This window comes from Pyxicephalus adspersus, chromosome 1 (assembly GCF_032062135.1).
Source record: "Pyxicephalus adspersus chromosome 1, UCB_Pads_2.0, whole genome shotgun sequence".
NCBI classification, from domain to species: domain Eukaryota; kingdom Metazoa; phylum Chordata; class Amphibia; order Anura; family Pyxicephalidae; genus Pyxicephalus; species Pyxicephalus adspersus.
Window position 1 is genome coordinate 44,620,063 of NC_092858.1, and position 13,275 is coordinate 44,633,337.

At 37.7% G+C, this 13,275-nt stretch overlaps 1 protein-coding gene across 1 annotated transcript in view; it reads right to left on the reverse strand.

Moving 5' to 3' along the window:
• Positions 1-5,098: 5,098 nt before the first annotated feature.
• WNT10B (Wnt family member 10B) overlaps positions 5,099-13,275 on the reverse strand; it is a 28,350-nt gene continuing 20,173 nt past the window's right edge. The window contains exons 4-5 of the mRNA XM_072398475.1: positions 11,447-11,823; positions 5,099-7,268 (exon numbers count right to left, since the gene is read on the reverse strand). Coding sequence (XP_072254576.1) covers positions 6,810-7,268; positions 11,447-11,823 — 836 coding nt within the window. The 3' untranslated portion in view covers positions 5,099-6,809. The remainder of the gene's footprint in view (positions 7,269-11,446; positions 11,824-13,275) is intronic.

Consider the following 13,275-nt stretch of genomic DNA (forward strand, 5'->3'; position numbering starts at 1 on the left):
AATGGTACATTATCTTTTCTTACAAACAGTGCATCTCGAACAAAAGTCAAGACATAAATTAGTTTATCTATATTCTTCTTTATTGAAATTGTGCTTGCCAGCCGCATTCCCACCACAGGACAGATCAATCTGGTGCTTACATACCTGTTATCAGGTAGGAGATAGGATGAGGATGTGTGTGTGTATGTGTATATATATATAGGAAACCTTCACAGCAATGTCATACTGTATCTATATGTGAAAAAATGACTTGTGTGGCCTTACATAAACTGTGTATGGGTAAAGTAACTTTCCAGCATGCCACACTTAAAAGCTTGTGAAGCATAGTAAAGAAGGTTTAGACAAGTGATGATTTGCAGTCAGTACATGCCGTTCAAATGTAACTCTGCAGGGTGTATTAGTGCCTGGGGTGGTGTGTGCTCATGCAGTGACCTGCCTGACACATTATTAAAAGTGTGTGTTATGAAGGTGGTGGTGGTGGAGGGGGGGGGGGGTATTGCATGTTTTATTTTATTTTTCTCGTAACTAATGTTAATCAACGTTCTCATCTCCAGATGTCTGGGCTCTGAATCTTTATGACAGATGTGCTGTGAGTTCAGTGACCAGACTGATTTAGGTTCTTGCAGACAGAGTGTGGTTTAGCCGCAGGCAGAGGGCATTATAATAAGGGCAGGACAGGCTAGACCTGCACTTTATAATTTAGGGACATGTGTTAACCTTATTTAACCTCATGTATTCTCTGCTGTATTAAGACACACTATTACTTAAGATCTGTCTTTCAAATCATTGACCTAATCATGGCAATTAAACTTTTATTTTGAAACTAAAATATATATCAGAAGAAAGGGGAAGGATTTAATCGGAACTAGTTGGAGCTTACACCCTACAAACTGGTGGTGAAAGGGCACTCTATGGGCATCAGATAACTTAAAGGATTTCATACCAGTACAAAAATTACCTGTTCATTCTCAACATAAGCCTTCCCCTCTTCCACGCTACATGGGTAGATTATTCAGCCAGTTGGTTACATATTCAAAAAAAGAGCCGAAGCAACTTACTTGTCAGTGAACTGTAAAAAAAAAAAAAGCAAATTAAAAGCCCTTAAAAATATGAACACACATTATTTTTATATCTTCCTACTAGCTACATTTGTTTTAACAGAAAGGACAGAGTATTCTTATTGGTTCTATATTACCTGCATATATTTCCATGTATAGCAGATGAAGCCATATGAGTGTGATATGGTCACATATTATAAAAAAACAAATACAATCTGCACTCGTATATAACAGATATGTTCTATATAGTACTGATGTTTTAGTTAAACATCTTGTTAACAAATGTTCTAAAACAGCATTCCAATATTTCAATGTATTAATCTAAAAAAAAAGCCTACATTGGTATTGTTATCCTTTAAATATAAAAATAATTTAGCGTCACAAGGTGAAATTCCTGTAACATTGTGTAAGCTGTGTTTTCTGCTCCATCCATTGCCAAACTGGTTCCAAAAGGAAATGTGGCTTTCTTATGGATTACTTATAAGCCAATATCCCAGAATATTGTGTCCTCCAGCATATGATAGGTGATACATTCCTGTCCCCATTTTTAGTCTTAATTCTGAGGAAGCTACAGAGTATAGTCAGGTTCCTGTTATTTTACGTTTGGGCTGACAGTCAGTGACCGGGGCATTTCCTGAATGTCTGTCCTATGTGCCAGCAATGACCTAATAGCAGCTATTTTCACTAAAGACGATCACTGGGTCCATATGGAGGATTTGTCTGGTATCCATGATAAAAATGTAGATGTGCATGACAGGACTAAAAACGATAGGTAACTGGAAATGATTCCAAAATGTGTTTTTAAATTTGAATGGTAAGAAGTCGGACTAAGTCTTCTCTGGGTTCATACTGCTGTCCATAACCCCTGCATTGAAATGCAACCCCCCCCAGCACTTGGCGCCAAGTGTCTGCTGAAAACTGAAATGTTTTCTTTCCAAATATTTCTGGGATGCATCCACTGAAGGGGGATTATTACATGACCACTATTGGAATATAAGGGAACATTGTAAACACATATGTTGGAGGAGGGTTGTACTGAGGGCATTGACCTGTCTCAAAGCTTGGAAAATCCGTCCACCATGATGAACTCTCACCCAAGCAAGCTTAGATAAACAACATTGGTCTGGGTCTTGGAAGTGCCTACAGGTAAAGAAAAGTTCCCCAAATTTAGTATAAATAGCCAAATTAGGTGAACCTCGGTAAATATCTATGGGCTCCTTTACCTAAAGTTCCACTTTAAAAATTTGACATACGTCCCTGATTACCCAGCTGTCAAAATTGGATGCACAGCTAGGCGTTGATTGTCTGGATGGATATCCAGCAATCCCTGCTTCCTTTTCTGGTGCCGGTACTGAATGCAGGTGCGTAGGAGTTACGTCATCCAGGCCCAGCCAATCAAGATGGCCGAAGATCAGAATATGGAAAAATAGAAGATAACAGTGGCCATGGCCAGTTGTATACGGGGACAGGTGAATAACTTCTGGGTTTAGTTCCCTTTTAGGGACATGAGACTGGGGATGAGGATGGATGAAAAGTAAAAATGTTGTCAGACATAAACATGGAAAGAACAAAAATGTGTCATCACTATACCTGTACTGTAATAAAATAATCTGCTTACCAGTCAGATGTTTGACAGTATTCTGCACACCATTCCAACTTGTAGCTGCCTTAGATTTTTTATCAGGATTTGTTTTTGTATTTTTCTTTTTATTCACCTGGTCATTCTGCCAGTGACAATTTCTTTCCTAGGGTGACAACTGTCTGGGCTCTATTTATAAAACAGGGAATCTGACTTTCCTTCTACCATGGGAATCATTTACTGCCATTGAAACACATGGACCTGGAAGATTCGCACAAAGGAAATGTATGATTCCTTGTTTTATAAATAGAGCACGCTTTATCTATGGGGGAATAGAGACGTCACCCTAGAACAGGATGTTGAGATTACAGAACACCTCTCCTCATTTCAAATAAATGAGGGAAGTGTTCCGTAGCGTACAGGAGTGAACTGGGGAGGGCTGACAGTGCAAGTATTATTAATTGGATACAACAAAACACTATTGGTGCTATATTTAAGAGACCAAAAGAGACCAAAAAAGAGTCATTTTTTGTTGGGTTGTACATAACCGCTAACTGTAAATTAGCCATTTCTACCTGGGGCAATACTTTATAGTTGGAAGAAATATTAGGTACAGGTGGATTTCAACTTTGTAATCATTTTGTTAAAGTTTTGTAATATATCAGCCTAAAAGAAATGAATGTGTATTTGGGTAAAAGATTGTATGCAGTACAAAATTTCAGCGTTGAAATGTTTAAGGAGAGCTGCACACGGAATCCACCCCTAATAAAATATTTTATTATTGCCCATGTGTCTGGTAATGCTGTGGGGTCACCTTCGCTGGATGGGTTTTGTCTTTCTACATTTACATTGATGCTGTAACCTGTACTTGCTGCCAAAACACTGCTAACACTGTAATAAATCTGTAAGGTTATCCCAGCAATGAGCACAGAGCATGTTATGGGATTCCAGCCTACCCGGCTTGTTATGCTGACAAAATACTGCTTGGTTTTCTTACCTAATAAAATGTTTTGTCGATTGTCAGCAACCCTTCTGTTTGGGATTTTAAAACGCCATGTTAAAGGTTTAGGTAAAATATTCCACTAGGGAAAACAGTGCTATTAACTAGTAAAACTGTTTGGCACAGAAGCACTAATCAAAAGTGATTGCAACCTGCTGTCTGTTGAGCTTGAGATAGCGGCCAAGTATATACCATACAGTAGGAGATGTGTGAATTATATTACATACAGCAGAGTACATACTGTGGTGTGTAGATGGTAAAACATAGTGTACAAGGTGGAATGGTGTGCAGCAAACTGTCCTACATAGTGAAAAGAATGGATGGTATACAGAACATCAAGGTCAGTATTCTGAGTGGATTTGCATGCTTGCTTTGCAGAACAAATTTCCCTTAAATCCCTGAAACAGGATGTAAACTGTGTTACGCTGTTTCCCGTAAAATCTACAATATAGAATATATATATATATACACAAAGCTTTATCTATAGGCTTTTTTTTTTTGCATCAAACCTGCCTTTCTCGTAATACACATATAAGGGACTGAAAAGCACCTTGAAACAGGAAGAACATAGGTCAGAGGAGGTTAGCAGTAGGTCAAACCTTCACCTGCAATCAATTCTTGTCTAAATCAAGCTGCATTTTCCAATCAACAAAAGCCCAAAGCCTGTCGAAATAGGCTTTAACACTGTATGCCAAAGAGTATGCATTAGGCACAATCAAGAACTATTGGCCTGATATATTAAAGCTCTCCAAGGCTGGATAAGATACTTATTCATCAGTGAAGCTGGGTGATCCAGCAAACCTGCAATGGATTTCTAAAAAAGTAATTTGCTATTTGTTAGCAAATGTTTTCAATGCTGGACCAGATCCATTCCTGGTTTGCTAGATCACCCAGGTTCACTGAAAGTGTATCTTCTCCAGCCTTAAAGAGATTTAATAAGTCAGGGCCATTGTCATTAAATGGAGCTGTTTCCAGGAATCAGACAAAGAAGCCTCTAGTACTGGATAGGAGGTGGCAGATAACAATGTTCATTTCATGTTTGCAGAAGTGTTTGCCTTTTATACAATAGTGGTTCTTTTAGGCTTCTCTGTGTGTATAGCTGTCTCCAAAAAACACCATATTATTATGTTCAAAGTGTATAGCAACATCAACCTATCAGAACTTATCATCCACAATCACTGTTATCTGAAACAAAAACCACTGGTAACTGGAGATACCCAGACAACAAGGTAAGATTCTTTATTGAACAGCAGCATTGTTACTTGTTTGGCTGTTAATTTTATTTTAATGTTTACCTTTACAAACTTTTATGCTGACGTTTATTATCTGCATTTATTTACCTGAATAAAACAAAGAATAAGTACTTTTCTAAATTGTATTTCATAGTCCTGACCATAATAAAACATTATGCACATATTTCTTTTATTATTATTTATTCATAGCTTACTTACTCATGGTAGATGTACTTTAGACAGTTAAATTGTAAAGTAGTAAAATATCTATTTAAAAGTTTCATCAGTATTACATATTAAACATATTAACTACTGTAATTAAATCGGCAATGTATAAAATTTGTTTTTGTTTTGTATAGAACATCAACGATGTAAAAGCAAGTTATGGATATTGGGGAATGTTCTTTAAATTCCTGTCCCTGAGACCCAATAGTAAGCTAGAAAAAATCTCCCAAAGTAATTTGTCCCTGGAACAGATGTCCCCAATGGAAGATTTGACCTTAAATTTGTTCCAAGGACAACCTTAACATTGTGGATTTCCCATCAATTTTGGTCCGGGGACAATGGTCACTAGTAAAAACAGAAAGGTAAATCTCCTATACACAGCAATAGAACATTTGCTGAGATTATAATTTATCTTTATAAAAGCAAACTTTCTGGCTATGCAAAAACTTTACAAAAAGATATAATAAAAGAGTAGAGATACAGGTGCACGTTGTAGATCATTTTCCAATAAATAATAAATAACAATAAAGAACTAACTTTCTGACAGTTGACCTGTCAGCCTAATAAACTTATATAGGAGGTTCTGTCTAGGAGCAGGCTTCACAACCTTTCAGGTATTACCTGTTTTAGCCTATGAGGTATCTTTTTATTGTCTGAACCATCAGAACCAAGTACCGTCTCCCTCTGTCTAATTAAAATAGGGGGAAGATGGGTGGGTGGGGTACTGATTTCAGGTCTGGGTTACAGTCTTGAAATCAACAAAAACAAGACCTTGGTAATAAAAAACAAAAATACTTTTGCAAAGTGATTTTACACATATCAAAACTATCTTCTTTATTGTATACCTAGACTGTGGTTGTGCACAAAGGGTATAATTAAATTAAGAGTTTATCTTGGACGCAATGTGGTCAAGCAGGTGTCAAAGAACCTCACCCTGCAATTGTGCACAGCTTCAGAAAAATAACATTTTGCACTATATGGTAGGCCTCTGTGTGATGATAACATCATGAGATGTAAAATGTTCACAATGATCAATACCTAGCAGAAGCCTTGCATTTGCCGGAATGGACATATTTTCTTAGCAGAATATGTCATCAGCATCAATATTCTGACTTTCTGAAGGATGAAAATACTACAGAAAATTCATCTAAAATATGTTTTTATTTAAGTATACAAACTCCAATAAATTAGGCTCCTGGTTACATTCTGTACGACGTCCTGGGCTAAATCTGTTATCGGGTCAGTAGGTATTAGAAAGCAGGGGTCCTGGAGTTAAACAAACGGAGTACACCAAGGCCAGAATTAATTCCACATGTACAAGTTCCAAATGTTTTTGAAAAGGAAAGTTCAGTAAGGAAAATTCCATCCTTTCACAGGAAATATACTCATCATATGAATATCTACTGTAATTCCATTAAAGGCATGAGATGCCACGGTGTCTAAACCAAGGGTTATAATCCCTTCTCTTCAGCCACTATATCAATATCCAGAGATACGTGTTCATCAGAACTACAGAGTCCACTAATGTTGGTAATATAGAATTTGATATAGATGTTCTTTAGGTGGTCTTCTTGTATCATGGACAAGAACAAGTCATGTGGCAAGTTCTTTTGCGACTTTAGGACAGATGTGTATCCTATCCAGAAATACATTTTCAGTGCTAAGAAAGAATAAATTAATTGCTAACAAACAAAATTAGATATTTTTAAGTTTCTTCACTTGCAGACATTGACCCACTGCGTGACGCGGCACTCCTCACAGATAACATAGCAACACCAGTGAAAGCGGCAGTTGCAACGCTCCCGGCGGGTCTGCATGAGGATATTATGACCCCTGCCACAGCAAAGGCTGGCACAGCTGTCCATCTGGTGGCTTGTCTTGTTGCATACCCGCCCCTGAGTGCCTGGGGAGTCTACCAGAGGATCCTTTTCACAAAAGTCTGGAGATTTCTCAAAGTAGACAAGCTCACGAGCCAGTCTTTTTTTGTTGAGGCGTGGATGGAAAGCACCACTGTTCTTATTACGGGAGTTCACGAAGACAGCCCGCTGGAACTTTTCCCGTAGAAGCGTACTAACAGCTCGAAAATCAGGAGTTACATGCCAACAAGTCTTAAACTGGCAGCTCCCAGATGTTCCATGGCATTTGCATCTGCGCTTCATGTTTTCAGTCACCGCCTGGACAGACAACAAGAAACAGTTAATATTATGAAAGAGCTCACTTAAAACTTTACATTGAAGCAATATGAGAGCTAAGCTGTATTTTAGAACACACTGAACTGGATAAAAGTGATAAAAGTGTTGGCAATCTTGGTAATTTATATATGAGATCATCGGATACTGATCACAACATTACATGCAGCTGTTATAGTACAATATACATATTTTATAAACATAAACATTGATTTAAACTAAACTATTCACAAATTGGTCAAAGCATTTTTAGCATGTGAACAAAACAGATGAGCAAACTAAACGTCAAAACATTTTGTAGACCCAAACATACGGTATAATTATGGTAGTTTTTGTTAAAGTCAGGCTTGGTCCTGTCCCCTCCCACGCTCCCTTGGTCCATAAGCTGCTCAACACATTATAGCACCAAGAAGAAGACACAAAAGGATTTGGAGAGCTACCTGGAGAAGTAGCTGTACCTGGACACATAGAGTGCTAGCATCTTCCTGTTTTTTTCCTTTGGTTCATCTGTGCTTTCCCCACTTCTCTACCTTAATCATTTACCCACCAATAATTCAGGGCAAAGCTTTGGGATGAATGAGCAAAGCCCTGTTCTACCAATATGGCCAATTTCACAAAGAATCAGAGCGAGGAACAAGGCAGTAATGGAGAAAAGATCCTATAGGCAGGACTGGTAATTAGTTTTCTATTTTGGCAGAACTTTCACAGTACAGGTCATCCTTCAGGTGGTTCTTATCAAAGAAATCTATACTGTGGCATTACATCCCCAATATAATCAGACTCTCTGCACTGCTGATTTCACTAGTAATAATAATAACAGCTGGATTTTTCTACATGATATGGTTTCTAGATAATGTGATGTGACTTAATATTTTTGAGATGTAAGGGCTCTGTCTACTAATCCACAGTACATTGTGATTGGTGATATCCATTACATATTACTGGCAGGAAGCCACTGAGTATTCTGATTGGCAGGGGGCCATTGTGCATTGTTTTTATGAATGAGCCCCTGTGTTCTGTGAATGGCATCAAGCCACTGTTTACTGTACTGGTAGTGAGTGACTGAGCCTGGTGAAGAATAGTGTGCACTATGACTGCTGCATATTGTAATGCTGTACATTGTGATTGCAGATAAATGGCTGTGCACTCTGACTGCTGATAAACCACTGTTCACTATGATTTATGGACCACGGTGCAGTGCATTGGCAAAAAAATAAACACAGAGCAACATGACTGCTAAAAAAATGTAAATTGCAGTGTGGTACTGTGCATTTTAATTAGCCATATTCTGTTGTTCATTGTGAATAGTAAAATACAATGTGCATTGTAATTGGCAAACAGACCCCTGCATGGGCTTTGATATTAAATGGAATTGGACCCCTGCGCTTCATTACATGTGCTACTTGCATTGTGATTAGCAATGGACCACTGTGTAAGTGCACTGTAGGTAATAATAATCTGATGTGCATTGTGTTTAGCAATATATGACTGTACATTGTGACTAGTAATGAATCAATGTACATTATAACAGCACGGAGCAGCCATATTTTGTGACAATATCAATGCTATTTGACTAGTGCCAATGCTAGTGACATATAACCTTTCAGTCCATTTGAACCTCTTTATCTGATGTTCTGATCATTTTAATGATGAACAATGATTACCAAAAACAAAGCAACCTACTGTTAATAAGTTTGACAGAGTAGCAAACTTTAATCAGTTTTATGAAATGATTACATTAACCAAAAGTATAAAGTGATCAAATAAAATCAACAGAAAACTGAAAGCCAACCAACTAAACTAATAGAAAGAGAAATTATTTTCTTATGGGTTTTGTCCAGCTGGATTCCTCCACCTGTTCATCAAACTCTTTATGAATGTATGAAAATATATATATATATTGGGTGGGAAATCACTTGAAGTCTGATAGTCATCATTCCAATAATATCCCATGTCAAACTAGTAAAATCATCTAATCCCCATATCTTCTGCTACCTGCAGGGATTGCTGTTTTTATATTTACAAATTTCCCTTCTACTGACTTGAAAATCTTCCAAATGGAGTTTGTGTGACCTGCAGCTTCCTCCTGGTCTTTTATATATTAAAGTGAATGGTGTATGCACTGCCAACACTGGCACACTGGCTGATCCCACACCTTCTCTAGTACACACATATTAGGAGATAGAGCCATTATTGCCTATGGACTGCATTCTGGGTTTATCAAGAATGGGCATCATTCTTGGAAGTGGCAGCTATTTTGTGTATTCCTACAGGGAATAGTGTCAAGGAGATAGAGAGAACTGCAGCAAAATTTGCATTTTTGAATGTTATTTTTAGTTGGGCCAACTTTTTTTCATGGTAACTACAGGGCTCTGTACAATGCTGTATAGCTGCTGTGTTGTCAGCAAGAGTTCAGCCAGTTGGCAGGACAGCAGCTCTTAGCCCTCAGAACGGCCTCTCACTATTGACTTTTATCTCCGGGAGTTCTACCCTGAGACATTTAACTAACAGCAAATAAGTGGGTAAAAAAAAATCTTTTATTTGCAAATCTGTAGAATTATAATTTGAGAAGGGACTGAATTATAGTAGAGTAGATATTGTATGTATGACTATGTAGGCACATATTACCGTGTATTCCTATATTATTCATAATTTTTGGGCCACAGGCTGGAAAATTCTCTTTGCTTAATACTGATTTTTTGTATAATATTGAATACTGTATTGTATAATACTGTATAATACTTTATTGTTTCCATTAACTAACCCAAATCCAGTAGAGCACAGAGTACCTTTTAAAGCATTGCTTTGTTCTTTAAAAATGTGTTTGTTTTTTAGCTTTTACTTAGTTTTCTATGTATGTCAGATTTTTGCAGGGGCCGGGTCATGACTGCTCCTCTCCTGCTGCTACAGGCAAGATATTTTATTTGTATGTGTATAGATGCATTACACCAGTATACCCCCCAATGTCATACATATAACATAATTTGTGCAAAATATGTTTTAGTGACCAGCTGAGAAAATCCAACTACCTGTTATCTACTTTGTCAAGATTAACCTATTTTCTGCTGTACTTTATGCAAGTTTGCAATGAATTACTAGTAAAGCAAACATTAGGGAGAAGAAGATGGACTGGTAAAAACTATCTAATTTATGTCTTCAGCTTCCCACCACTGAAAATGATGGTTTGCTCCAATTTAACAAAACCCTTCTGCCAGAGCTTTCTATCCAATGTAGACATCCAAAAAAGCCCTGAAACTGCTGCTGGGTGTCCCCATCTTGGATGTAATGTCAGATGCCATAAAAGGTAGAAATATCTCTCAAATGAAACTTTTTAGCATTCTAATTCATGGCATTTGGCAGCCAAATGAAAGTTGAGAGTATAGCAGATGCCAGGCCAGGCCAAGTATGTAATTTTTGATGTTGGTGACAGGGTTTAGGGTAGTTACATGCATTAGCTAAATGTACAAAGTTGTTATTTATGAGTACACCTTACCTAAAAATATCTACAAAAAGTTTATCTTTGTAAAAAAAGTGAACACATTACTTGCAGAAGCTTTAAAAAAAAAATAAAGCTGTAAGACTCAAAATTTTGAAATATTATTGTTACACTTTTTAATAAAGCCACGATTATTATACATTTCAATATGCTTTTTCTAGCATATACGGAACCCCACGCAAACAGCAAAAACACCTCAAGAAGCTGAACTATTTTACCTACTAAAGGATTTTTTGTTTTCAGATTCAGGCAGAATGCCCAACAGCAGATCCAGGTCCTAGACCTCCCTGTAGACTGCCTCCAGCTAAACAATACATCTTGGTCTAGGACTCATCCCAGTCCATGATTTGGCAATGAAGGAACAACAGATGACTGTTGAGGGCATTCCTCTACTCTCTTTTACTTTCTCTGTCTGGAGACACCCAATATCAGATCAGCAGTATTCTGTAATAGTTGACTTACAGTGTTGCTTCTTCTTCAATCTGAATACTACTGAACAGTGGAATGCAGAAGTCTAATATTTAGATTTGGGTATGTATATATGGTAGAAATGTACAAATAACTAATAATTTAACACGTCAAAAATACACTTGTATTTAGTATATCTATCTGAAGTTTAGGTTTAATTGCTCTTTTAATTAATATTTATATTATGATCATTCAGTACCTGCCTCCCCACGCGGTTGTTATGTATCCTCATTCTTGCTTGAATGTCCCTTGGTGACTCCCTGGAGTCTAGAAAATCTTTGGAGAATTTTTCTCCAAATTCCAGCTCATGCTTGCAGCCTCCCCATTCCCAAGTGTCCTGAGGACTGGGCTCTGGTGTCTCTCGGAGCAGAGGAGTCAAGTCGCTTGGGAGACCCCTCACTTTAGATAAAGCTTGGAGCTGCAACTGGTTTAGCTTTAGGCGAATCTTCTCCTCATTTCCCCGACGTTTCCATTCACATCCACATCCTTGCAACTTGCCCAGACTACAAGCTGTAGCAACTGAATGCATGACGCCTGCTGCCAGCAGTGAAAAAGTAAAGGCACTTTCACGGAAACCTGTTGGAGGTAAAAAAAACAAAAATCAATTACAAAAAAAGAAAATTTTCCCTGGTACAACTGTAACCTTAATAATTTATTAGAACTATGCTGATTTATAAGAATAACCATAAATTATATAGTTACATTGACAGTGACATATACTCTAGACTGAACACCTAGTAGTTTCCCCAGTCATAGGAAGGTCCATCTTCAAACATACCATGCCTCCCACACACTATATTATTACTAACATTGATGCTCTGTAGGTTACACTGTATGTAAAGCCAACATTTTAATTTTTAATTTTTTGTTTTAGATGTGGGGCGGAATTATAATACCTGCCAGGTTTTAATTGCCATGTGTGTCTCTGCTATGAAAATTTTTGTCCTGGTGACCATTGTCTCCAGTATTGAAAGTAAAAAGACATCCAAGATTTTTGAATTATCATAGGAACAGGAGGTGAGGGGAAATCTTCCAATGGGGGACATCTGTACTGGAAATGGACTTAACTGAACTAAAACAAACTAAATCTGTTCTATTGAGAAAGGAGATGGCATGATAAGCTAGTGACAGCTAGGAAGCTTTCCTACATGCTTCCCATTAGGAAACCATGCCTGTTGGGCCAGTAGTGATCTTCCAGGATGGATCACTAAACAACATTGAGGAACAGCCGTACAGATGCTAGATTTGTGTCAACAAAATTCCTGCATCCTTATGCAGCCTTAGAGAGGATATTCCCCTGCTTTGGAGAGATCTCCTCCTACGTCCTAATTTCTAGCACAGAAAGTGGAGGAAATTCTCGCTGACAGATCATGGACAGAAAAGCCCTGAAGAAGTCCTAAACATTCATTACTCCATCCAAAACTATAAAAAAATGTTGAGGCTTTACATACACTGTAATACTTATATACAAGTGTTTCAAACTTATGTCTACGTTAAACCTAATGATTATGGTTTTTATAGTCCTTCTACCAGCTACTGCCAATATCTATATTGGGTACCACTGCTACAGCCCCTTTCCCCAAAATAATGCTTTTCAAATGCATATCTTTATATCCTGTATATTGAAAGGTCTCTAAGCATGGAGAGAGATTGCAGTGGGCATACAATGGCTTGCAGGGTTGGAGTTGAGTTGGCAGGGTAACACCATGGCACCATGGTTTGCTGGGTTCTTCAACAAAGTAATGTAATTTCATAGAACACAAAATAATAAAATAAAAAGAGTTAAACTGACTTGATCTGACTGTTTCTCCTAAAGCAGCTCCCAAGTCCTCCAGGGAGCCAGAACCCCATTGCTTACAAAGTTAATGCCTGCATATACTGGGGAATTTCCCAGGAGAAACAGCTGTAATAGTAAGCTCCAACATTGTTTTATACACTTTGCCTTCCTAGCTCTGTCCTTGATGGCCCTCAGGCTGCTTATGATGATAGTAACATGTGGCACTACTCCAAAGTGGAATGGATAAAGTT